Source organism: Rhinatrema bivittatum, chromosome 2, assembly GCF_901001135.1.
Source record: "Rhinatrema bivittatum chromosome 2, aRhiBiv1.1, whole genome shotgun sequence".
Taxonomy (NCBI): Eukaryota; Metazoa; Chordata; class Amphibia; order Gymnophiona; family Rhinatrematidae; genus Rhinatrema; species Rhinatrema bivittatum.
Genome location: NC_042616.1, coordinates 505,051,340 through 505,077,834, shown reverse-complemented (window position 1 = coordinate 505,077,834; position 26,495 = coordinate 505,051,340). Strand labels below are relative to the sequence as shown.

The 26,495-nt window shown below is 42.7% G+C and overlaps 2 protein-coding genes and 1 long non-coding RNA gene across 8 annotated transcripts in view; 2 read left to right on the top strand and 1 right to left on the bottom strand.

Annotated features, from left to right (window-relative positions):
- Nucleotides 1-4,132, top strand: part of GFOD1 (glucose-fructose oxidoreductase domain containing 1) — a 158,098-nt gene extending 153,966 nt beyond the window's left edge. For all 3 annotated transcript variants that reach the window (XM_029590674.1, XM_029590675.1, XM_029590676.1), the window contains exon 2: nt 1,732-4,132. In XM_029590674.1, the coding sequence (XP_029446534.1) occupies nt 1,732-2,651 (920 nt within the window). In that variant the 3' untranslated portion in view covers nt 2,652-4,132. The remainder of the gene's footprint in view (nt 1-1,731) is intronic.
- Nucleotides 4,133-16,321: 12,189 nt separating this feature from the next.
- LOC115085087 lies at nt 16,322-18,291 on the bottom strand. Of its 2 annotated transcripts, none has more exons than XR_003854711.1 (3): nt 18,206-18,291; nt 17,256-17,383; nt 16,322-16,664 (listed from the first exon to the last, which is right to left on the bottom strand). It is a non-coding gene; the product is annotated as an uncharacterized LOC115085087 (long non-coding RNA). The 2 variants fall into 2 exon arrangements; XR_003854710.1 differs by lacking the exon at nt 18,206-18,291 and adding an exon at nt 17,703-17,765.
- LOC115085086 (TBC1 domain family member 7) overlaps nt 18,036-26,495 on the top strand; it is a 33,010-nt gene continuing 24,550 nt past the window's right edge. Inside the window, exons 1-4 of one of the 3 annotated variants that reach the window (XM_029590680.1) lie at nt 18,036-18,145; nt 18,393-18,420; nt 24,201-24,320; nt 24,921-25,001. In XM_029590680.1, coding sequence (XP_029446540.1) covers nt 24,209-24,320; nt 24,921-25,001 — 193 coding nt within the window. In that variant the 5' untranslated portion in view covers nt 18,036-18,145; nt 18,393-18,420; nt 24,201-24,208. The other 2 variants (XM_029590678.1, XM_029590677.1) reach the window with 2 other exon arrangements.

Genomic DNA, 26,495 nt, shown 5'->3' with positions numbered 1-26,495 from the left:
TCCTTTCCATGTCATTAGCATAAGAACATACAGAGATTTAAGCATGACCTTGTAGAGACGGGGGCAGATGGAACATTTTTCCTCATGCGTTTAAAGCTCCACACGTACCAGGTGCCGAATCCTCGGTGCATCTGCTCACCCTGGTACCTGGGCCCCCAGCCAGACCGCTGCCACCGTGAATTCATTGGGAGGGAAGGGTATCAAATAGGGAGAAATCCCCAGCCACAGCAAACGAAGGCTCCTGGTGCCGGATCCCAGCCTTGGTTCTTATAGAGGCGAATGCCCCAAGAAGCAGGGGAAACTGCCAGGTCAAATACAAACAGGAATTCGGGAGATGCCACATTTTCCTGAGATTGCAAAGAATAAAATAAGAGAGTGCAGAATCTCTGTGATACCTTGTATGTCACTGTTGATTTGGCTCTACAAATCTTTAACGTTGCCTGGCCAAAAATCTAGCTTGTCTTTTTTTTTTTGACCGCTCTGGCCAGCAGTGCTCGCTGATTTATTGCCGTGCTCATAAAGTTTTTGCATTGGGTTTCTTCAAGATCTCTCAGCCTGGGATGCTGTAGAGCCACCGAGCTCAGTTCTTGTAGCAGACAAAGCTTTAATAATGGACTCCGAAACCCTGGCCATGATGTAGCTTTCTAATCTTTGGTATCCAGAGGTCCCTGTTGTTGATCTGAATTAGCTAGAATATGAGAATACTACTTTCGAGGCTTCCCACCAAACAATGGGATTAGTCATGCGACAAATTAAAATCTTTAGAATACTAGAGTCTTACCATTTTTATACCAGTGGAATACCACAGGAAAGGGGATGCGATTATAAAAAATACACACACATATTTCCAGTATTGCCTTCAGCATCTAAGGAGTGGGTAATATTCAGAAGAGAATTTTTTTTTTATGACGAGTCACCACAGTCTGTGTTGAGCTTCTGAAATTTAATTCATGGACTATTCTGCTGACAGATTTTATGGCAGAAAGCATTGATACATATAATGTATGCCATTCTGAGCTTTTATAAGATGATTTCCAATTACTTGTGATTTGAAAATCCAATTTCAGGATTGAAAACAAACAGCATGTATTCTAGATACTGCACCCTGCATGGGGTAGGTGTAGCTTAGAAAGCTAATAGTTAATTATAGCATGCAACTTGGGGGGGCAGATATTAGAGACTAGCATATATCGAATATACCTTAGTATTCTGGTCATTAATGCAGAGGCCAGGAAACCAAAATAATAGCTCCTTCAAAGGTCTGTCAAGTGCCTAGTTCAGTACAGTGCGGTTGCTTTTAATGTAGAATGCAGACTGTTACCTGAGATTTGGAAGTGCCGGCATGGCTGACATTTCTGAAAGTGATGAAAACATTGCTGGTCCTATTTTCTCAGCCTGCTATGAGAAGTGGACACTGAACATTCATGGGATGTGCCTATGTGCTGTCTACCTGAAGCTATAACGTACACTGACAACTTGCTCTCTGGGTCATAGTGCACAGTTCTAGTAACCACATTATCCTGTAAAAAAAAAAAAAAAAAAAGGATTTCATTCTAGGTTGTGATACCTTTTAATGGACCAGTGTGAAAATAATCCAAAGACTGTAGTGCATGAGGTTTTGTTTTCTTTTTTTTGGTTTTTTTTTTCTTTGAGACTGCATGGGTCCCTTCCTTCAATTTACTGCAAACATTTAATTTCTTGAGCTCAATTTCTCTGTTTATTCTCTTGCAGGCATTGGAAAAAACGTCATCTGTGACAGGACGGCTACCCCTCTAGATGCCTTCAGGATGATGTCCGCAGCCCACTACTACCCCAAACTCATGAGCATCATGGGAAATGTTTTACGCTTTCTGCCCGCCTTTGTGAAGATGAAGCAGCTGATTCAGGAAGGCTATGTAGGGGAGATGCTGGTGTGTGAGGTACAAGTACACAGTGGAAGCCTGCTGGGCAAAAAATACAACTGGAGCTGCGACGACCTGATGGGTGGTGGAGGTCTGCACTCCGTGGGCAGCTACATCATTGACCTGCTGACATTCCTGACTAGCCAGAAAGCAGTAAAGGTTCACGGGTTGCTGAAGACCTTTGTGAAACAGACGGACCACATAAAAGGGATACGCCAGATTACCAGTGATGATTTTTGTACATTTCAGATGGTTCTGGAGGGCGGCGTGTGCTGCACGGTGACGCTGAACTTCAATGTCCCTGGGGAATTCACGCAGGACATTGTTGTGGTGGGCTCGTCGGGAAGGCTGATTGTAATCGGCACGGACTTGTATGGGCAGATGAATAGTTCCATGCACAGAGAGCTTCTTCTGAAAGACTGCACACCAGTCAGCAACTCTCTCTTGCCTGAGAAAGCCTTCAGCGATATCCCATCGCCCTACCTTCGGGGAACCATCAAAATGGTTCAGGCTGTGCGCCAGGCATTTCAGGACCAGGATGACAGGAGAACGTGGGATGGGAGGCCCCTCACTATGGCTGCTACGTTTGATGACTGTCTGTATGCCTTGTGCGTTGTGGACACCATTAAAAAGTCAAACCAGACAGGGGAATGGCAGAACATTGTGATCATGACAGAGGAGCCAGAGCTGAGTCCTGCCTACTTGATCAGTGAAGCTATGCGAAGGAGTAGAATGTCTTTGTATTGCTAGCAAGGACAAAGAGAAAACTGGGCAACCTATTAAAAAGGAAAACAGAGACTGATGTTTGAACCAGCTTACCTACCCGAATAGGGTGGGTTGGTTGTCTTGAAGTATTAACTGACTGATCATACAGGTAGTAGCATCAGTTTCCTCCCATACAGGCACCTTGGCTTGTGTTTTACAGTGAGTGGAAGGGAAGGCCCTTTTGACTTTCATCATCCGATCACTGCTATAAGGAGAATAATGTAAGAATGTAGGATGCCACAAACTAACTGGCTTATTATAGGAACAGTCCCCCCATCCTACCATATTATATCACATATTGGATTATATTAGTGAAAGGGTACCCACTGAATCATTAAAACTAAGATGTGGGATTAGCAAGTGATAGTGGCAGAACTGAGTGACCCGGACAAGCTTAAGCAGTTTTCTATTTTCTTCCTTCCTTTCCCTGTTGCTCATTGGCCTGCCATAACCCAGGATGCGTAGGGTTCCCGATTGGGGGATTCCGCAGACACCTCATTCACAGTAGCCAGAGGCAATTACTGTTGCACTGATTGGGGCACCCACTTCTCAGGTTGAGAGGGTGAGATAAGAAGCAAGGCAGAAGGAAGCAGGAAAAGAAAGGAATGAGATTTGACCTGTGGAGAAAAACTGTTCGGCTGCCGGCCAGCAAAGCAGCTGTTCTGCCTTCTGAAGTCTAATTCAGAAATGTGCTTTTGTGGTAGCTTAGGCAGCTCTATGGAGCAGTGCAAATTCTCTCCCTCTTGCTTGGGAAGCCTAGGATTTTCTAGTGACTGTATCTTGAGAGCAGCATGTGGCAAAGAGAAGACCCTTTCGACCATGATTTACATTGGAGCACCTTAAAGAGACACTATCAGGACTGTTGTGATGGGAAAGAAACGTTTTTAAAAGAAAGCTCTTGGTAGCCTAATGTCATTGTTTTGCATTATTTTAGTAAGTGTCTTGCTTTTGTATAGCATTTTGCTGTTTTAATTTTTTATTTTTTTTTGTTGCTTGTGATAATACTGTGAAGGGATGAAAGGCCCTGTGTGTGCCGTCCTGCAGTGCCTGGCGGCTGTTTACAGTTTTAGCACCTGATTTAGAAATCAGGTCAAAGAAGGCCAAAAAAGTGCAAAAGTCGACCTGCGAGTAGGTTTGCTCATGCGGTTTTGAAATTGCACATCTTTTGCCCAGGGATACAATTTCCTGCTTCTACAGAAAATGGGCTGAATTAGCACAAGAATAAACGAAAGATTTACTTCTGTTATCTGTAGGTTGTTTTTTTTTTTATTATTTTGTAGGAGAAACAAAGAGGGGTTGAATTAGCACAAGTTTGAGACTTGTGAGCAATAGTGACTAACATCAGGGCTTCAACCTTGGCTAGTGTCAATCTGAACATCTTTTATCTACATGCATAATTCAATCATTAAAAAAAAAAAAAAAATCTGTCTAAAGTGGTATCTCCCACATTTACAAACCTCAGGAGATCAGAGATAGCTGAGCACTCAGACTGCAAACCCTTAAGGAGTTTCCTTGGGAAATGTAAATATCAATAGGGGAACAGATTTGTGGGTGTAGGTAATTGTCAAGGGATAGGGAGAGAATTACATTTTTTTTTTAAAAAAGAGTAGCTGGGACTTTGTCCTGGGAATTGAAGCTAAAATCAGAAAAAAATACAGCAAGAATCATACATTGCCACTGATCCTGCCGTGATCCTCCTCCTTTTTCAATAAAGTTCCAAAGCTTCTTTTTAGGGTTTGATTTTGTTAGGCAATTGAATTACAAATGCTTACAGAAGATATTTGAATAGTCAGTAGCCAACATTTTAAGCCCTGATGATTGGCGTTACTGCCAACAGCTTTCAACCCCTTTCATTGTATGTTTCCGTGCATAAAACATATGCATATGTATCTTTCTGCAACTTTATAGATAGGAAAAAATTCCACAGGAAAAAAAATAGTACAAACGCAACCTTTTGCCAAAAGTGCTATGAGACTTTTACTACTAAGGGCTAAATTTACAAATCAGGAAAACTTCCTGCAGTGTTTTACTGCACAGAGTTTTTGCTGTATAATTTTTTTTTTTCTGTGGCATTTTTACCCTTCTAGAAGCTGCAAGTAATCAAATCCTTCGGCAAAAAAAAAAAGTAATATTCCAAAATTGTGCAAGCAAACTGACTTGTGGGCTTCTTGTACTCTTTATGCCCCAGTGTTGCCCAAATACTTAAATCTAGCCCTTAGCGTGTTAATTTGTGCTCTACCGGATGGGCCAGTCCTGCTCCTTTAGTTGATATTTTTGCAACTTCACCACAAAGGAATCTGCAATTTAAAAAGCTTGGGAGAGTATTTCACTCATTTTACAGAAAGGTTGGAAGCCCATGATCACAAGTTAAATGCAATTTAAATGTTGTGCATCTTAAAATGAGATGCATATTCAGAGGGAAAAAGCCCCACAACATTTTATATTTCTTCTTGAATCTTCCGGTTTCTTTGTGGTGCAGCAGCAAAGATATGCAAATTGTAGCAAAAGGATTGGCCCATCTTGCCGAGGCATGCTTGGATGGGCTGCATCAGTATCTTAGCTGCTTCAGTTTGCAGAACCTTTGCTGCTGTTTCATAAAGTTCTGCAGACTGGAGCAACTAAGCCAGCCATTGGCCGGGGTTAACAACCCTGGCAGTGTCCCGATGGTGAAACATACCACAGAATTCACGGAAAGCTGCAGATGAAATAAAGAGAGGCCCAGTAGTGTGTCTGAGAGCATGCATGGAACACTAGCTGCAGTAAGATGAGCTTAGACCTCATTTTACCATACAGTACTTAGGATGCTATTTTAAGCTAATAGAAATGTTTTTTTCTGCCCGATTTGCTTTCTGCTGCAGCGCCGCAGACCACTTGCCCCTGGAAGTTTGGTTGTGAAGAAGAGAAAGGAAAGCCAAAGATCGTCTGTGCCTATAGCCCTGCAAAAGGAAACAAACTGGGCAGACTAGATGGGCCTTATGGTCCTGATCTGCCGTCATGTTCTCTGCCTCTTTCTCCATTTTGAATGTTTTCCTTGCCTGAATATTTGACAGGTGGGAATAAGTTCCATAATGTTTCTTCAGACTGGCAGGGATTCTGTTGGTTTGTTTTTTTTCCTGGACGGCAAAGAAATATTTTAGTTGTGGGCATCAAACCCTGGATGGATCTCAACTGGTTTACTATGAGTTAGGAGAAGGAGCTTTAATCAGAATTTACATTTTAAAGAATGAATGATGGCTTTGGTTTCTTGCTGTATAGTATTGGGGATTTATTTTAAATTAAGTGCTATAAACACACTGAAATCCTGAAAGGAAGTCAGCGCAGTTTAAAAGAAATGTTGATCATGCTGGGCCTCACAGAAAATGAGTAAGTCCCAGCGATGACATTTTGTTCCACAAATTTGTATATACAGTAATTTCCTAGGAATCCATGAGCTGTGGATGGGATCCAGAGAAAATTGTATAACTCTGCTGGCAGGGCCAATGTAATCAGTTTTGGGGGGGGTTGATGAATTTTAGGTAGGTTTAACGTGTCAGATGTTCAATAAATTGTTTATCCACATGTTGGAATTTGCTCAAAATGGGACTGACTGTCCTCAGTTTCCAGTCCTGTCCTGGATGTGGTGGTTTCTTGCTCAGTACTGGCAGGCTAGTCGGATGTGGTTTGGTTTTTGAAAAATAAAAACAGATTGCCTAGAAGGGCATGAAATGAAATAGCCTGCCGTCAACTCCTGTTTTCAGCCCATGCATGGATTAGAAGTGTTCTGCAGGGTGTCCCAAACACGGAGGGCTCACTTAGCACCGCCAAAATGATGTGACTCTCGGATGCACTTCTAAATCTTTACTAAACCCAGTTCCATTTGTGATGTTTGTCATGATTTTAGTGCTTTAAATGTAATGTTGCAAGTTAAAAACAACAAAAAACCCCCGAAAAAACCAAACAACTTATAGACTGGCACCTGACTTCTTTGCTTTTACCTTCATTTTTAGCCTACTTTTTGAAGGAAAAAAAAAAGCTTATGAGATGACTGTGTCTGGGCATGCGTGTTCCCCTAATAATATTTTGTTTGGTGTTTTATTCATACCAGATTTTCAGGACATGTCAGGGGGGCACAGGAAGAGTCAAACGGGGTGGGTTTTTTTTGGGGTGTTTTTTCAGGTCCCACCATGCGCGCAGGCTCCCTCGTTCTGGGTGGGACTTCGTGTTCTGCTTGACTGGACCTAATACTTGATCCTTCCCACCCCCACCTGCAAGCCTTGCATGACCCCACTAATGCATGCTGGTGTACAAGTTCAGGAGCTGCCGCTGTATATTGATCTTTTCAACACGGATGATCCCAGCCCTTGCTTTCACAGCTCAATTCGTGTCATAGTTTCCATTATAGTAAAATAATTTTTTTCAATGGAAGGAAAATAGCTTTCATGTCTGCCTTGAGAAACGCATTGTCAGAAGTTGCTCGTTCCTTCCGTTGCCCCTTCCGAACCATGAAAAGATGCCCTGATAGGGCAGCCTGCCTGAACCTCACCTTGCACCAAAGTAGGGGGAACTCCCACTTCTGAAAGATGATTTTTATTTTTTTTTTAAGTTTCAGTTAGATGTATTTAGAGATGGTTTAATCAGTAAAGGCCCTTTCTCCAGGAAAAGGTACTAATGATAATGTAATTAATCAAGGCCTGTTCTCAAGATTACATATTTCAGACATGAAAATTTCATTACAGTAGGAAAAATGGAAGTGAATGCGTGTCTGCTCCTTAAATACTGCATGCGGTAGGAGAGGCCTCAGACAGCGGAGCTGATAACATTGGCTAGGCTGGCCATTGCCGACCATGTCTCTTAAGTACTTTTGAGAGCGATTTTCAAAGCCACTTACCTGGGTAAACAGTGATGTACCTTGGGAAACCGGCCTGTCTGAAAGCCCCCACATCCTTCGTGACAGTGCAGGCTGCTTAAAAATTGCTTTCTTTCACTATTGTTGCACTACCTGTAACATTTTTATTTAGCCATCGGTCTCAAATGAAAACTTATCATCATTTATAAATATATTCACAGTTTGAATTTGTATTTGCTTTTGTTTTTAAAGCTTGTACAGTTAGACCAAAGACAAATGACAGGACATGATATCCATAAATTAGGTTCACATACATAAAAATATCTTTATGCAATATTTTTATGCATAGACCACCTTCCTCCCCAGACACAGAAGGCTAGTTTGGAATAACCACAGAACAGAAATAATCATAAAGCAATAAAAAAAAAAAAAAAAGTAATTTGCTTCCTATTGGGAAAAAAAGCACGTCATTTTCATACCTTGATATTGGAAATAATTAAATGACTGCGTCACTTGCCTGGTTCTTTGCATCATTTCTCTCTGTGTAGGTCGACTTTCCTTTTTTAAGTCCTTAGTGCAGAGCTTTCCAAACTGTGTGTCGGGACACGTTATTGTGTCGCCTGCAGTGTGCAGGTGTGTCGTGCAAGCCCGGTCAACTCTGATGCGAGTTTGGGCTTTTTTTTTTCTAGAGATTCACTTTTTTTTTTTCAGTTTATGGGTTGCTTATTATTGGGTGATTTTTGCTGTCAATCGCGTTTTTTGGGGGGGCTTGGTGGGTGGAACGAGCCCAGCCATCCTTGCATTGGCTGCTGCTGCCGATGAGGCCTGGCCATGAGGAGTACTGACTGCAAGCAGCAGTGTCTGGTGATCATGGAAGGGAGTGAAGCACTTAACTGGCAACAATCAAAAAGACGAGGTACATGAGTGTGGGGGCCAGACATGTGCTGGGGGGGAGGAGAGAGATGAGTGAGTGGGGGGCAAACGTGCTGGGGGGACAGACATGTGCTTGAGGGGGAGAGATATGAGTGTGTGGGGGCCAGACATGTGCTGGGGGGAGGAGAGAGATGAGGGTGTGGGGGACAGACAATTTGTTTTATTATTGTTTCTCATAAATTATAACAATAACATGAATCTTGGAATATATATTTTTAATATAAATTTAAGGTTTTCATGAGCTAGGTTGTGTCGTGAAACATTTTATTTATGTATATATTTAAGGAAACATACATAAATTGTCGAAATATGTTTCGTTCGTTTAACCTTTAACCTCTGGTTTGCTAGTAGACTGAATTACTGTGTCGTGAAATTATGTTTGTCTAAAAAGTGTGCCACCAACATGAAAAGTTTGGAAAGCTCTGCCTTAGTGAAATGAAAAGGTGTGCATCTTTTAGTTTGATGTGTGTGAAATGAGTTGATGGTCTCAGTCTGGTTCCAAAGGCCTGGCAGAAGCATTCACACCATGGCTCCTTTCAAATTCCTAAGAATCTGCAAATTTGGCTGCCTACCCCATCACTGACTTGTGTCAAGGACAGGGTGTGTGTGAGAGAGAGAGAGAGAGCCTACGCCCTCACCCCTTTGTTCCTCATCATGGATCCTTTGCCTGTTCACATCATATTTGCAGTTGAGCACCGCATCAGCCTGCTGGGCCTGCCCTGGAGCTCTGATGACAGCAGGAGCCCTCTGGTGACTTTAATATCTGAATGGGCCGGCGTGACAGGAGGAGATTTCCATAACATTAAAGATTTTTTTTTTTTTTCTCATTTTCATCTCAGAATTGGAATAAATAAAAAAAAAATGTAAATGATTTATCTCGATGGTTTTCCTTATTCCGGCCGTTGACTGAATTACTTGAAAATGCAGCCTGCGGCTTTTAAAGTTGAACTGTTACATATTTCTCAGCAAAGATGGGAAGTAGGAATCACTAATGCAGCCGAGCAGCTGGTAATTATTGCACAGAAGCAGCTCGTCATGGCATAAGGAGGAGGTGTGATGTGGGGGAGACCTTTTTGGGATTCAGAGGAGAGGGGAGGGACGGAGTGTTCCAGAAGCTCAATATTTGATTGTACTAAGCTAGAAAGATGAATCCTACTTTATTTGCCAAGATGTTCCTTCAATTGATTTTTCTTAAATGTCAAGTTTTATTTTTAAATTTTAATCTGTAAAAAGAGTAAAAAAAAAAAAAATCCACAAACTACTTTGAAGTGAGTAGTATAGAAGTAATGAAGTTGTTAGGTACTGTAAGTTCTGAGGGGCCAATATACTAAAATGCATTAACACTGACCATTAACGCAGGTAAAAACTATCAGTGTTAACTAGATACAAATTGGGCACTCATTACACCAGACACTAAACTTTACACCTCCTTGAGGTGTAGTTAAGTTTTGTGCTTTAATCATTTGTATTGTGTTTTGTATGTTTTTAACAGTTATTATTTCAGTAGACTAACAGGTACATAAGATCTGCCATACTGGGTCAGACCAAGGGTGCATCAAGCCCAACAGCCTATTTACAACAGTGGCCAATCCAAGTCACAAGTGCCTGGCAAGTACCCAAACATTAAATAGCTCTCAAGCTACTATTGCTTATTAATTAATAGCAGTTTATGGATTTTTCCCCTAGGAACCTTTCCAAATCTTTTTTAAACCCAGTTATATTAACTGCCGTAACCACATCCTTTGGCAATGAATTCCTGAGCTTAACTATGCGCTGAGTGAAAAAGGAATTTTCTTCGATTTGTTTTAAATGAGCTACTTGCTAACTTCATGGAGTGCCCCCCCCCCCCTCACCCCCGGTCCTTCTAGTATTTGAGAGAGTAAATAACAGATTTACATTAACTTTTTCAAGTCCTTTCATGATTTTGTAGACCTCTATCATATCCTAACTTCTTTAGCCTTTCCTCATAGGGAAGCTGTTCCATTCCCCTTATCATTTTGGTCGCTTTTCACTGCACTTTCTCCAGCATAACTATATCTTTTTTGGGATGTGGCGACCAGAATTACACACAGTATTCAAGGTGCGGTATCACCATGGAGTGATACAGAGGCATTATGACATAGAAACATAGAAATAACGGCAGAAAAGGACCAAATGGTTCATACAGTCTGCCCAGTAAGCTTATGATAGTTTATGCTGTGCCAAGTAAGTTACCCCATGCTTATTTGTTTCCTAGACCGTAAAAGTCAGGGCCCTTGTTGGTTGCTGTTTGAATCCAATTCCCCATTACCCCTGTGCTTATCAGTTTCTCACACTATCCCTCATTGATTGCTGCTTAATCCAATTCCCTGTTATGCCTTGCCATTGAAGCAGAGAGCAATTTTTGAGTTGCATCAAAGTATCAGTCTTATTGGTTAAGGGTAGTAACTGCTGCATCAGCAAATTACCCCCATACTTGCTTCCCCAGACCATAAAAGTCGGGGCCCTTGGTTGCTGAACGAATCTATTTCCCCTTTTCCATCTGCCGTTGAAACAGAGAGCAATGATGGAGTTGCATAAACAGTATCAAGGGTTATTGGCCAAGGGTAATAACATCGACCGTTTTATTTGCCATTCCCTTCCTAATAATTCCTAACATTCTGTTTGATTTATTGAACGCCACAGAACACTGAGCTGACGATTTCAATGTATTATCCACTATGATGCCTACATCTCTTTCCTGGGTGTTAAATCCTAAGATAGAACCTAACATTGTGTAACTACAGCAAGAGTTATTTTTCCCTATATGCATCACCTTCCATTTGTCGACATTAAATTTCATCTGCCATATGGAAGCCCAATCTTCCATTTTCAAAAGGTTCTCCTGCAATTTATCACAGTCTGCTTAAGATTTAACTGCTCTGCAATATTTTGAGTCATCCACAAATTTTATCACCTCACTCATTGTACCCCTTTCCAGGTCATTTATAAATATATTAGAAAGAACCAGTCCAAGTAAAGATCCCTGAGGCACTCCACTGTTTACCTTTTTCCACTGTGAAAATTGACCATTTAATCCTATTCTCTGTTTCCTGTCTTTTAACCAGTTTGCAGTCCATAAAAGGTCATCACCTCCTATCCCATGACTTTTTAAATTTCTTAGAAGTCTCTCATGAAGGACTTTGGTGAACGCCTTCTGAAAATCCAAATATACCACATCTACCGGTTCACCTTTGTCCACATGTTTATTCACCCCTTCAAAAAAATGTAGATTTGTGAGGCAAAGCTTCATTTAGGTAAATTCATGCTAACTGTATCCCATTAAACCATGTCTATATAAATGTTATGTGATTTTATTCTTTATAACAGTTTCCATGAATTTTTCCAGCACTGAAGTCAGGCTCACCGGTCTGTAGTTTCCCGGATCACCCCTGGAGCACTTTTTAAATATTGGGGTTACATTGGCCACCTCCCAGTCTTCAGGTACAACGGATGATTTTAATAATAGGTTACAAATTAATTGAAATAGATCTGAAACTTCATTTTTTAGTTCATTCAGAACCCTGGGGTGTATACCATCCGGTCCAGGTGATTTACTACTCTTCAGGTGATCTGGCCTACCACATCTTCTGGGTTCACCGTGATTTGGTTCAGTTCATCTGAAACATTACCCTTGAAAACCGTCTCTTGAACGGGTATCTCCCCAATGTCCTCTTCAGTAAACACCAAAGCAAAGAATTTGTTTAGTCTTTCCGTGATGCTCTTATCTTCCCTGAGTGCCCCTTTAACCCTTCGATCATCTAACGGACCAACTGACTCCGTCGCAGGCTTTCTGCTTCGTACATATTTTTAAAAGTTTTTACTGTGAGTTTTTGCCTCTGTGGCCAACTTCTTTTCAAATTCTCTCTTAGCCTGTCTTATCAATGTCTTACATTTAACTTGCCAATGCTTATGCTTTATCCTATTTTCTTCTGATGGATCTTTCTTCCAATTTTTGAATGAAGTTCTTTTGGCTAAAATAGCTTCTTTCACCTCACTTCTTAGCCATGCCGGCAATTGTTTGACCTTCCTTCCACCTTTCTTAATGCAAGGAATACATCAGGACTGTGCTTCTAAGATGGCATATTTTAAAATGTCCATGCCCTTGAACACTCTTAATCTTTGTAGCTGCACCTTTCCGTTTTTTTTTTTTAATTATTTTTCTCATTTCATCAAAGCTTCCCTTTAGAAAGTGTAGTGCTAGAGCCGTGGATTGACTTACTTTCCCCTTTCCAGTCATTAATTCAAATTTGATCATATTATGATCATTATTGCCAACCGACCTCACCACTGTTTCCTCTCTTACCAAATCCTGCGCTCCACTGAGAATTAGATTTAAAATTGCTCCATAAAACTGTCATTTATTCCATCCAGGATCTTTCTCTCTCTAGCATGTCCTGATGTTTCACTTACCCAATCAATATTGGGGTAATTTAAATCTGGAGCACAACAAACAAACTGGGAGTCAGTAGATAACCACAGAAATAATCTAGTAACAAAAATTGTGGAAATCGCAATATTGTAAATATTAGCCTAAGAAGGTGTCAGCAAGCCTGACGTTATATGCCTTTATAGCAGACACTAACCGGTCTACTCAATCATCCACCTTCATCGGTTTTTAATGCTTGAATACTGCAAAAACTATTTTTATAGAGCTTTTTTCTTTTTAATTAAAATTGTCCTCCATGGAATTCAAAGTATATCAGACTCTTATCAGACAGCTCGTTTTTATTGCCCTACACGGGCCGGTGTTTCGCTTGCTAAGCTTCGTCAGGGGCACATCAAATGATGTTATACCAAGAGTCAGTTACCGTTCAAAATGGACTTCACGTCTCAGCCATCTTGTCAAAAGGAGTTTGGAGGAGTCCTCCAAAGGAGTTTGGAGGACTCCTTAACTCTCCCAACTTACTTCTTAGACTTCTGGCAATAGCACACAAACATTTCAAAGTGAGTATTTTGTGTGTATTAACATTCTGCTTTTCAGTTGACAGGGATAAATTGGAATCTTTTAGCTCAGGTTAGTCTTTAATTATAGTCACCTGGACTACTTTTCATATTATTGGAACCTCTGTTGGGATGCCCTATCTCTAATGCATCATTAGTATCCTTTGAAGATACCTCCCTCTGAACCATGCGCTGCTGAGCGACTGTTGGCTTTCCCCTTTTGTTCTAGTTTAAAAACTGCTCTATCTCCTTTTTAAAGATTAGTGCCAGTAGCCTGATTCCACCCTGGTTAAAGGTGGAGCCCATACCTTCGGGAAAGTTTCCTCCTTCCCCAAAAGGTTCCCCAGTTCCTAACAAAACTGAATCCCTCGTCCTTGCACCATCGTCTCATCCATGCACTGAGACTCCAGAGCTCTGCCTCCCTCTGGGGACCTGCGCGTGGAGCAGGGGCCATTTCAGAGAATGCTACCCTGGAGGTTCTGGATTTCAGCTTTCTATCCAAGAACCTAAATCTTGCTTAAAGAACCTCCCTCCCACATTTTCCTATGTTGTTGGTGCCCACATGTACCAAGACAGCCAGCTCCTCCCCAGCACTGTCTAAAATCCTATTTAGGTGATGTGAGGTCCTCCACCTTTGCACCAGGTAGGCATGAGATAATGAGAGAGTTTGCATACTTTTGCACAAAGCTTTTTTTTTCTGGGGAAAAAAGGTGCTGGTACTCACAGGCTGGGCTTTCATTGGGGATGGAAGGGGGCAACCATCCAGGGCCCTGCCCCCTGCAATTGACTGCAGAACTACATACCTTCTCTAAAACTGATTTGGTTTGTTGTGTCCCTGGAAGTGCTATTTTGAGTGGCTAGCCCTATCCTTTGGAACGCACTCTCTGAAGACTACAAGTCCAAACCATCCTTTCTTTATTTAAAGCTCATTTCTGTACTCTGGCATTTGATGTCTGATTCAAGGAATCCACTGATTGTGTTTGACTTAGCTGGGCTCTTCAGGTGACAGCATACGGCATCTTTCTCTCTGGTGTTATGTTGATGCAGGCATTATGAAATACTGCTTCTATTGTCAGCAGTGGGAGATATAATTATACTTGTTAATGTTTGTTATCTGTTTACTTGTTTTATGTAGTTCTAATTAAGGATTTTAATTTTGTTAGTGGGCTATAAGTCTTAACAATAAATAATGAATGACAAATACCACACCTGACCCTAGAACACCAATACACCTATTGGGGAAAGGGAACAAGCCAGCCTGCTACAGCTCACTACACCAAAACTAGCAGAATACTTCACCTTGATCACAACAGATAGAACATGGATAGACCCTCACCCGCTACAGAATAAGTGACAAATTATAATAGAAAGCTGCAGACAAAACCTGAGCTGGAACCACCAAGAAGCCAGACACCGCATGCAGTGGAACACTGGTGAAATAGAGACAGAAATGCATTTCCTCCAGTATTATGCAAAACACAAAGATATCAGAGATGCTGCACATTCACATTCCCAAAGCTGACCTCTGCAAATCACTAAACCAAAATGAAAATACTGCCTCTGGACACTAACATAAACACCCCCCTCACACAAAAACAATGGGGACTCAGCAGCTCCACCATCACACAAATGAGAGCTTGGTGGCCCCAACATAAGACCTCCCTCCACAATAGAACCATGATGTGGACTTGGCTGACCAAATGTAAGCACATCCCAACCCCTCACACTACTTGCCCTCTCCTCTCCCCCTGCCCCCAACCAGAGTCCTCTCCCTTTCACTTTCCTCTTCCCAGCAGGCAGGCTGAATCTCTTCTCTCTTTCCCCAGGGGCCAAATATTCATCCTCTCCCCTACTTCCCTGCCCAGGCAGCAATCACTTCCCCCATGTACGACAGGGGGTGTAAGCGGAGATGGCAGCGGATGCATGTTTTTTGGGGGAGACTTCAGGCCTATTTGCAGTTGGAGGAAAGGTGTTGGTACTCAGTACTGACATATAACCCCTTGAAAAAAAAAGGCCTGCTTTTGCATCTCATTAGTGCAGCATATATTTGGGTTAACAGTACAAGTTAGTTTAGAAACATGATGGCAGAAAACGACCACAGGGTCTATCTAGTCTGGCCATCCACAAAACCAGCAGTAGTCTTTCTCCATGGCCTTTTTTTCTGGTGTGTAATTAATTCTCTTGTATGCAGAACATACCCACCAGCATGGAGGCTTTAGTACTGGGCTAAACATATTTTGTGATAACAGAATGTGCTTTTAGGTGAATTTTGTGAGTAGATTACTGCAATGTTCCGTGCAAATAGTCCACCAGACGTTCCCCTCCCACCAAAATGAATTGCTCATTTATTAACAGCATTAGCAGGGAACTAGTGTTCCAGAACCCTGAGAATCTTACCCTCCCTCCTTCCTTTCCAGTGGGAGAAGAGTAGTGCTTCTAACCTGTGTGCTCCATCTCTGCCAAATTCAATCTGGTGTTCAAATATGTATGGTCCTGTAATTTTGCAGGACTGACTGGTTTCACACATTCAGATGTCAGATTGAAGCTGCACACATGAGAAAAGGTAACCCCCCCCCCCTCCTGCCTGTGGAGGGAGGATGAGAATCATGCAAAATTTGGTTTGGTGTGCCAGGAGGATTCAGTAAACTTGAAAGTGTACCCCAAAATTTTATAAAGGGTGAGAAGCACTATTACAGTAGGTCCTCTTTTGCAGGTCTGGGATTTTCTCTTTCATGCTGTCTACTGGGAAATAGACGGCATTCTTCCCGCCAGTAGGTTTGTCTACAGAAAAAAATAATCAAACTTGAAACCGCATAGTGTAACCGGCCAGTACACGGTCTCTTAAAAATCAGGATTTCTCAAACGGTGTACCCTTCCTTCCTGGTCTCTCCACCTTCCATGTGACTCCAAAATAACAGCATGGATTTCACTCCAGTTGAATCCAACCATCTGGTTTATTTTCTTGGACACATTTAACACAGCAAAGGTTCCAGTTCAGAGGTAGTTGTTACAGTTCAATAAAATCCCCATGCTGTCAGTATATCTCTATCTATGAATAAATGCTGCTTATATCGCTGAGACTTCACTACATAGTGGACTGATGCAATTCCATGGTATTCCCATGAGGTTGGTTTGCCCCATGCCTCAGCAAAAGGAGTCCCAATAAATCAATTGGCATTTCCCACCCTGCAGCTGGCAAATGCTCTACAGGGAGCTGGATCATCTAGAGCTGGGAGATCTTGTCTTTTCCAGTGTTCTCCAAAGAGTGACTCCTAAAACTGGAGAATGCTCAGATAAAACAACACGAAACTAACAATTTCACAAAGGGTACTTGAGTGCCATTTGAGTTAGTAACCATGGGATACAATAGTAAAAATAAAAATTATCCCAGCTTTTTGAGATGTGATACTAGGAAAACTGTACCCTGTTCATGGGGTCATTAAATGCTTCTAGTCCTAAGTGACTCAAGGCAAGGGAGAGCCAAAATTTTTCTCCCAGTATGTCCTTGTCACAAGTGATAGATGTCGTGTGCAGCAGGAATCTGATAAGCGCAGCAATGTGAACATATTGCTTGTAGCCCCCTGCAACTCGGCTGAGACCACTATCTCCTTTCACATAGGCCACCTTTGCAGGGATCTGAAGTAGGGGCGTAGAGAAGAGGTTTTGTATCACTGTGGCCCTAGCCCTGAACCATCCATTTGTCACAGAGATAACCCATACCACATCCTGGACAGTCACCCATCTATCGCATCGTTCTACATCATGATTTCAATTGGCTGAGGAACTCCCCTTGAGAAAATTGTTAAACTACTTAAAGCACAAAAATCTCACCTAGGTGAATTGAGATAAACATGAGCACTTTAGGTTACATTGCCTGTTTCATGATCCGTACATATCATGCTTTCCTTGTGGACTTGCAAACTAGGACTCATTGATCCTGTACGTGGGGGTGGGGGAAAGTGAGGCAGAACGATGTAGGCTGCTCTTACAGTGATATCTAGTGGCAGAACACAGAAAACACAAAACTCGTATCCTGGTGTTTAATGCTATAAAGTAATTCAAAATCCCCAAGACAATACTGAAGCTCACACCTGGTAATTGGGATAGGAAAGCAATATATGATTTTTAAGACAAGAAATCCTGATCATTTTCTACGATCGTTGATATTCAATCCTGGAGAACGAGCAGAACTATAGGGCTGGACATAGTTTGTTAAGCGCGTACTCCCTATTGTCGGGGAGGAACGATCGCTGAGTATTGCGGTTTGCATTGTCTATTGTTTAGGAGCAGGAGGATTGTTCCAGATCCAGAACCACCTTGCCTCTCTCCTGACGATGTGCACTTCGATACAAGAACAAAGACCTCCCACTTTTAGCAGCAGAGACAGGGAGAAAGGGAAGGCTCAGAGCTCTGGGTGTGGAAAGACTACAGAGAAAGTTGGGGGCGGACACCGCCCAATAGGCGGAGAGGGAGGGGGGGGGGGGCTGGGGGGGTGGTGACGGCCGACCAATGGCTAGGACGGCCCCCCCCCTCCCCACTAAAATGATCGGCACAACCAATCCTTGCTTCAGTTTAGGTTGCACATGCGCAATTTAACCCAGCGGCGCTTCCGCTTTTCTTTTTCCCGGCCCCCACCCCCTCGAATACGGAAACGCGTCAGAGATCCGATGTCATTTAGCATATTTTCACTAATTGTATATGGATCTGCCAGTGACAGCTCCTGATGCATCCCTAAGGGCTAAATTACGCTGCTCTTTAGGTAGCACCAGTAATCCCCATCCCCTACTGTGGGGAGCACTTTTTTTGCAGCACAACAAACCTGTGTTTCCTTCGGGACGCCTGATAATGTAACACCAGTCCCTGACGCTGTCTCGGCTCGGTGCAGCTGCTCTCGTTATATCGGAAGTGTGTTTTTCTTGCTTCTGACATGCTGCCCTCACCTCTCTTAACCTGAAGAAGCCTCGGGTCAGCCCTGCTGTAACCTGTTTTTTTTTTTTTCTTTCTAGCTGATCTCTTAGTCCTGTGGAAAAATAAGTAAGAACAAAACCAGCATTTTTTTTTCTAGTTTATAATTGATGCTGTACGTATGTATTTGTATGCATTTTTCTGAGGTCCAAAGCAACCCAGAAAGATACTGCTAGTGCTTGAAATTTGCATGGTGCACGTCTCTGTCCGTGGCCTGTTTGGTTTAGCAAATTACTAGATAGCTGCAGGTCGCCTGGGGACGGCACAGGCTGAACTGACCCTGCTTTTTAATCCATTGCCTCTGTGGCCTTGCAGTTAGGATGATCACTGCCTCATCCCAGAATTCAGGATAGCCAGGACCATTTTAAAGGTTGACCTATCTCTTGTCTCCACTTTGTCAGTTAGATCAGTGGCAGGCTGACCTGTGGTGAAACGGTAAACATGTACTCAATTAGGCTGATTCAATATCATGCGTTCAGGTTAACCTGCATTTAGATGCGTGTCCATAACCCCTGATGCAATAAGGGGATCAGCGCGTTCAAAACAAACATCCAAACTAGGGCGTAGCTAAAAGTGCACATCATGTGTAAATGCCATGTTGATGAAGCTATTAGCTAGTACCTCCGATGTAAAAATTAATTGTGTGCCTGATGTGTACATTTTAACCCTCAAAAATTAATGCCAGCCCTAAATCTGCACAGAAAAGCAGAAAATACTATTTTCTGTGGTTTCTCTGACTTAATATCGTCATGATATTAAATTGGAGGAACCACAGAAAGCAGCAAAATGGGGGGGGGGGGGGGGAGTCTTGATGGTGGTCAGGTTAGGAAAATGGACACTCGTAAAATTGAACATCCATTTTCCTAACCTGCTTAGAGCCACATCTCCTGGGTGCCCGATGCCATGTATGAACAGTTTATCCTTAGTGTGTCCTTTTTATCACGGTGGTTCATTTGCCTATTGCATTGAGGGCCCAAGATAGGTGAATGTGCGTGCAGTAAAAAACGGGCGCTCAGTTTGGACGCACGTTTTTTATGTGCACTTTATTGCATCAGCCTGATTCTGTGTAATCACTTCTCCCTCTCCTAATTTCCCTGATTGTAAAAGAAGCATGCATCATCGGGGAAGAGCAGCCAAGAGCACAGTTCCCTGGTCATCTCGGATTATTACCTAAGTAATGGCTGCTTATGAAAATGTCCTGTAAAGCTGCAGCATGTTTCCCTTTTAATAACATTTCTGAGTTGTTTTTTTTTTTCAAAATTCTGAGCAAGATCTGTTCTGTAGTTAGCTTTAATAACTTGCTTGACAATAATAGGAATTTCATATTTTGTAATTGTAAGTATTAATAAGGAATAGCAGCGACTAAATTGTATGCTTCTGTTGGTAAAAATTGCTTTTTAAAAGATGTCTTCCGGTGCCAGCGTGGTTTATGGGCTTTATGGGTTTCTGCAAATTGAAATGGGAATTTGAAGTTCAGGATGTGTCAGCTGAGAAACAAAACCCATGTTGACATCCGTGTTCCATCTTTGTGCTACAGCTCTAGAGCAGTGTGTTCCCCAAGGAATAAAGCTAAATTAGTTGGGCGGATGGGTAGACTAGATAGGCCATATGGTCTCTCTTTGCCAACATGTTACTTTAATGCAATGGTTCTCAACCTTTTTCCCCATCGTGACACACCTGAAAGACCACGCTCACATGTGTGACACACTGTTCATTACAATTCATGGTGGAAATAAAAAAAAAATAAAGGCCCAGTATTATTTTTATTGTTAAGAATGACACAAGGGGAAGATACATATACTGTCTGAACAGAAATTGCATAAATAGTAAACATCCCACACCAATTTCTAGCACTTAAAACAGTAACTACCTTACCTAAGAAAAGGCAACACTGAAAATATTACACCAGGCCTTAAGACACCAATACTCTTCCTATTAGGAAAATGGAACAAGCCAGGCTACTATAGAGCCCTACACAGAAACTATAGCCAATAGAATACCTTACTTCAGTCACAAGTACAGACCCTCACCTAACAAAGAATAAAGAGACCATAAAGCATAACTAGAAACATGCAGACAAAAACTGAATGGAAACCGCAACAAGCCATAGACTGTCCGTAGTGAAACAAAGGAAAACGAGAAACTTCACCAGTGCTCAAAACAAAATCAAGAAATCTAAAATCAATAGCAGTAAAACCATACTAACAAGAAGAACAGATTTCAAAATAGTTGATGAATGGAATATCCAATAATTAAAAACTCATATCAAAATTTTCTAGATACCAATAAGATATTTCAAAATAGCAGACACAAAGACCCAATAAAAATAAAAAAATAAAAAAAGACCCAATAAAAAATGCCTTGCTCTGCATACCTGGGAACGTTTGATATCCAGGTGCTCCTGAGATTTTGAATTCACAGGAGGGATGGTTTGCTTGCAGCTTTCTCCTCTGTCACACACAAGCTCTCTCTCTCTCACACGGGGTCTCAGTCACACACACATGCACATGCTCTCACTTATATAGGCTCTGAACCACACATTTACACAATGCAGGCTTTCAGTCACACACATACATGCTTGTTTCTTTCACTTACACAAAGGCTCTCAATCATATACTCACATGCTCTCTCACCTACACCAGTCCTCAACCACACACAGACAAACATGCTGTCTCTCATAGATAGATCTTAAATAAGTATGTGCGCGCCTACTTTTGTTCGCGCAACCGGCGCGAACAAAAATCCGGGGTCAGCGCGCGCAAGGCTGCGCAAAATCAGCAGCCTGTGCGCGCCGAGCTGCGCAGCCTCGGAGGGAACTTTCCTTCCGCTATCCCCCCCCCCCCCACCTTTGTTGTGCAAGTTACGCCTGCTTCAAGCAGGCGTAACTTGCGCGCGCCGCCTCGGCATCCCCCGGCACAGGCTGCAGTGCCGGGGGACTCAGGACCGCCCACCCGCCCCCGGACATGCCCCGGGACTTATGCTCACGCCGGCGGCCTATGCAAAATAGGCGCGCAGGGCTTTTAAAATCTAGCCCACAGGCTCTTAATCATACATACACACGATCTCTCTCACTAAAACTTTACAGGTTCTTATTCACACACTTACACATATAGGCTCTCACTCACTCACATACTTGCTTTTTCACACACACACACACACACACACAGGATCTCAAACACACTTACAGGTTCTCAATCATACACTTACATTCATGCTATCTCTCACACACAGGTTCACAATTACACACTTATACATATAGGCTCTAAATCATTCACTCACATACATGCTTTTCACACACACACACACACACACACAGGATCTCAAACACATATGCTTGCTCACTCTCTCTCTCTCTCGCCCCACCAAACTAGCGGCAGCATCAGCCATTTCCAGCCCTCGCAGCCTCAAGAAAGGACTTCCATTGGCCTCGGGGGCTGACATTGCTTCTCTTTTGCTCCGCGCCACGCTGCTCTTCTTCGGGCTGATGCTGCACACACTAGCATGGTCTCTTCTTCACGCGTGTGCGGCTGCTGCATACCACTTTCACTTCCAGGGTGGTGGGGGGTGGGAAGAAGACACCATGCTGGTTCCGCTGATTCCAACTCTCCTGCTGCGTTCTGCCCAGGCTGTCAGCATTTTAAGCCCAGGCGGAGGATGAATTCCTATTTCACTGGGGCAGGGGGAGCAGCCGAGTCAGCAGGGGACTGGGAAATGTGGCGACACGCCGGTTGAGAACCGCTGCTTTAGTGTGCCTTCAGACCTGATCGAGCGTGCTATGGAAAAGTCACCCTCTGCCTCTTGCTGAGATCCAGGCCAGCAGCTGGGCTCTGCTTGTACACAGTACCTTCTCCTTTTTCCTCTCCTGAGCTTCATTCTTTTGCTCTCCCCAGGCTGAATGAGCTGGGGAGAGCATGTACTGAACACTGGATGCAGCAGTGGTGGAGGAGCTCTGGCAGCCAAGGTAACTAATTGAGCCAGCTGTCATTTGGAAAAGAGACTGATGGGGCTTTCAGTGCTTCCCTGATTCTTCTTTTGAGCATATTAGTCCTCTCCATGCCCACATTGGCTGCCCCTTGGAGGCTGGTGCGCCACATAACATTTTTGTTAATGCAGGTGTGCCTTGGGCTTGAAAAGGTTGGGAAACACTGATCTAGAGAGAGGGATTTAAAGCAAGAAACTGAGCCCAGATGAGTTGGAATCCGTTTAGGAGCTTGCACCAGAGATCTCAAGAACTTGCCTTGTATAATATAGCTTCTGTCATGGAAGGGCCATGTTTAAAGCAATTTTCTTTTTTTCTTTTTTTCTTAACTATTTTTATATATTTTCAAAAAGTTCATTAAAAAGGAAAATAAATATATTACACTGTTTTGATTACATTTGGCCTGAAACATGGGGAGATCAAAAGAGAGAAAAAGAGCCAATGTATATAAATTTTAAAAATAGAAAACAAACACAATAAAAGAAAATACAAGCACGTGTTTTCAGAGACAACTAACATTGACATAGCCTGATCTTAACAAATTAGGAGCCCAGGTGGCCAATCAGACTCTACCCGGACTGCCGAACTCCTAGAACTATCTTTTGCATCTGGAAAGTCCTTTAACTGACTCTGCTCATAAAATAGATAAGTATTAGCTTCGAATTTTATGGCCCATTTACATGGAAAGCGAAGCAAGATGTGATTCTCCCCGCCCCACTGAAGAATCAAATTCTTTGTGCCTCTTCTGAGCCCTGAAAAATACAGATCAAAAGGTTGAGAGAGGCAACATCTTAAAACAAAACAAAAAAACCCTTCAGAGCCCAGTTTTGGTCATGCTCCGGAGCAAACATCACTTTTGAGGTAGTTCAGACCTCCATTCTCTCTCTGCTAAGGTTTCCAAAAGTCCTGATTAGGTTTAGATTGTCCATGGAAAGATGTTCTCCCTCAAGTTCCCCTCCCTTCCCACATCCAGGTAGGGTGCCCTAGTTTAGGGGGAATGGTTTCAGCTGGAATTCTCAAAATTTCTGTGATGTACCCTCTGGAGTAAACAACATAGATTTAGGAAAATTGAAGAGGCAGAGTTTTAACTGCTTGTCCAAAGCCTTCGGTCTTCTGTGGACCCCAGAATTATAACAGGAACAGCAGTACAGTTCTCAAGATCCAAAACTTGTTAACTTGTTTGTTCGTGCTCATGTTGCTGGACTAGGGCTTTCAGCTTCCCTGAAAAACAAAACAAAAAAACTTAAAACCTTATCAATTTTCTGAATGAAAGGCTTCACTCAAAAATTGAATGGCAAACCACAGTGACTGTAGTGTAACCACCGAGGGCACAGCTGATACTCCCTGCACACCTCCTGCGCTTCAGTCAAACCTAACCCTGTCTCAAAGGACTTCGGGGGCGGATGATATGGCGTCATCTTCTCCTTCACTTCTGCTGGCTTCTCCGGCCCTAGGGGCCTCAGTATCCTCCTTGAAAGCAAGGTGAGCTGCTTCAGATGCCGAAGGCTGCCCTCATTTCACAGTAACATGTGGATCCAGCTGCTTAGGTGTCGTCGCCCCTCCTGAATCACCGGCGAGCTACGTGCCTCGGGTTCCTGACGGGCAGACGCTGCCCCGTCGAGCCCAAGCATCGAGGCAGTAGATCTGAAAGCAGACAGAAGAGTGCCGGTGTCATTCTGGCTTGGTTGTGAAATAGGAGTCTGTTATTGGGGGTGGATGAAAACTCCTTGCCCTTCTTTTGTATGTCCCTATTGTAAAAGTTGGGGGGAGGGGGAAGGCAAGCAAGATCTCTGCTAGGTCAGCGTGCACGGCCTGTAGTAGTTGTCTTGGATCTCCTGCTTTCAGTCAGTTGTTTTTTTTTCTTCTGTAGAGTGAAAGATGGCAGAGGACTCGCAGAGAAACTTTCGCTCGGTGTATTATGAAAAAGTTGGCTTTCGTGGAGTGGAAGAGAAGAAGTCCTTGGAGATCCTGCTGAAAGACGACCGCTTAGGTGACGTGCCTTTTATTTATTTGTTTGTTTCAAGTATTTATGTCTTTTTGCCTGCATCAAGGCGGTGCTTTCCCCACCTCTTTTTTTTTTTTCTGTTTATGATGCCTGTGCAGGTTGTGTTGGGTATTATGGTGGGCGGGACTTTATCGCTTTTGCTTCCAGGTCTTGAGTTCTTAGAATTTTTATTAGCAGGGTTAGGTCCATTGATAACTGTAAAACGGGCACGTTGATTGAGGCCGCTCCTTTTTACAGCCTGCAGCTTGGCATGTAGAACCATACCGGTGTGTTTGGCCACTGCCGCCTGTGGTGGATGAACATTCATAAATCTAGACTTGGCAAAAACTGGTTTCAGGCTTAATAGAAATTAGCTTCCCATAGACTCATTCAGTGTCACTCCCGGCCTGCGCAGAGCAAATGTGATCTGGGGATAGAGCCCAGTTCTAGCAGGGTGCTGGACCTACCTTCAGCTGTCAGGCTAGTGCACTGTTCTGCATGTGCTTATTTGATGTGCAGGTATAAAGATATTTTTAACAGGAAAATGCATAATGCTGCTTTCTTTAATCTGTTCTCATCTCTAAAAAGTCTTCATTTGTTTTTCAGATGTAGAGAAACTTTGCACGTTCAGTCAGCGGTTTCCCCTCCCGTCCATGTACCGTATCTTGGTGTGGAAGGTCCTTCTAGGTACGGTATTTCCTGCTAGAGGATCTCCTGAAAGTGGAATGGATTGCATTGCTTTGCTGTCGCTGTAGATGGAGTTGACATAGTGATGCATTTCCTGTATGCTTTGCTCTGCTGTGCTGGAGAAAAGAATGAAGAGTTTTTAGTAAACTGGTTTTATCCTAAAATGTCTGTCATTAACATCTTATATAATGTCATCAGTGTTCATAGCACCAGAAAAGAAAAATCCTGGGATTTTCGGGATCCTTCTTAAAATACTTGCCTCACAGTTTGAGTACTGGGAGATTAAAGAGCTCCTTCATAAGAACAAGCCATACTGGGTCAGACCAAGGGTCCATCAAGCCCAGCATCCTCTTTCCAACAGTGGCCAATCCAGGCCATAAGAACCTGGCAAGTACTCAAAAACTAAGTCTTGGCTCATGATACTTTCCTCCCTTTCTTTTTTCCAAATTTACAGTGATCCCATGCAGGTTAACTAGCGCTGTCTGGGACATAGTTTGCAGCGTCGGCACCAGAGGAAGCAGGGAGAGCTGCACCAGGCTGGGCTGATTCCTATTGCTGACATATATATATATATTTTTTTTTTTTGTAATAGGGATTTGACTGTGAAAGAGGCAGGACATCATTGGTAGGACCTTCTGTTTGGTGCACTGAGTGGAGATATGTATGCACATTGCTCAGTGCACAGATAAACCTGTTGTATTATGGGTAGGGAGTTTATTTCCTGCGTAATGGCTTTGAAAAACATGTTTTGGAATTTCATACCACATGCTTTCTGCTGTAGAGAAACTCTGGTGTCGTTTAGTAACATATAACCAACTTCGGCTGACACGCTTAATTTGCTTCAGATTTGTTTTTTTTCCCATGGTTAAGCAATGGCTGTTTTTAAAATAAATTGGCCTTGAACTTGGTCAGAACTGATTTTATTCTAATTCAGAAACATAATACGAGTACAGCCTTCCACTGTCCTTCTTGATGGTGTCACATTTTTGATCAGTGAGAAGCCTCGGGGGTATGGTGGACTCTAACCTGTCTTTTCGCACCCACATTAAATTGGTAGGGTGGGCTGGATTTTACAAACTACGAGATCTTGGTGGTTTAAAAAAATGTGTTAGATCAGTACGGTTTTTGGCTGGTTGGTCCAAGCATCGATTCCTCCTTTGCTGGATTATTTACAATGCAATATAATATTGGGCTACCTGAATCAACCATCTAACCACTGCAATTAATCCAGAATGCAGCCATCCGCCTGATATCTGGCAGGAGTCGCAGGGAGCATTTTATGCCCGTATTGATGGATCTTCACTGGCTTACCGTCTCCTTCAGAGATGTTTTTAGTTTTAAATCAATCAGCTGCGACACATCCCCTTGGCCCAATGTTCTCCTGCGACTGTACCAACCAACGTGCAACCTTAGATTGATCCAAATAGGCTTGTTAGATATTCCATCAGTGAGACAAGACCAATATTATCATAAAAAACAGACTGACCCTAATAC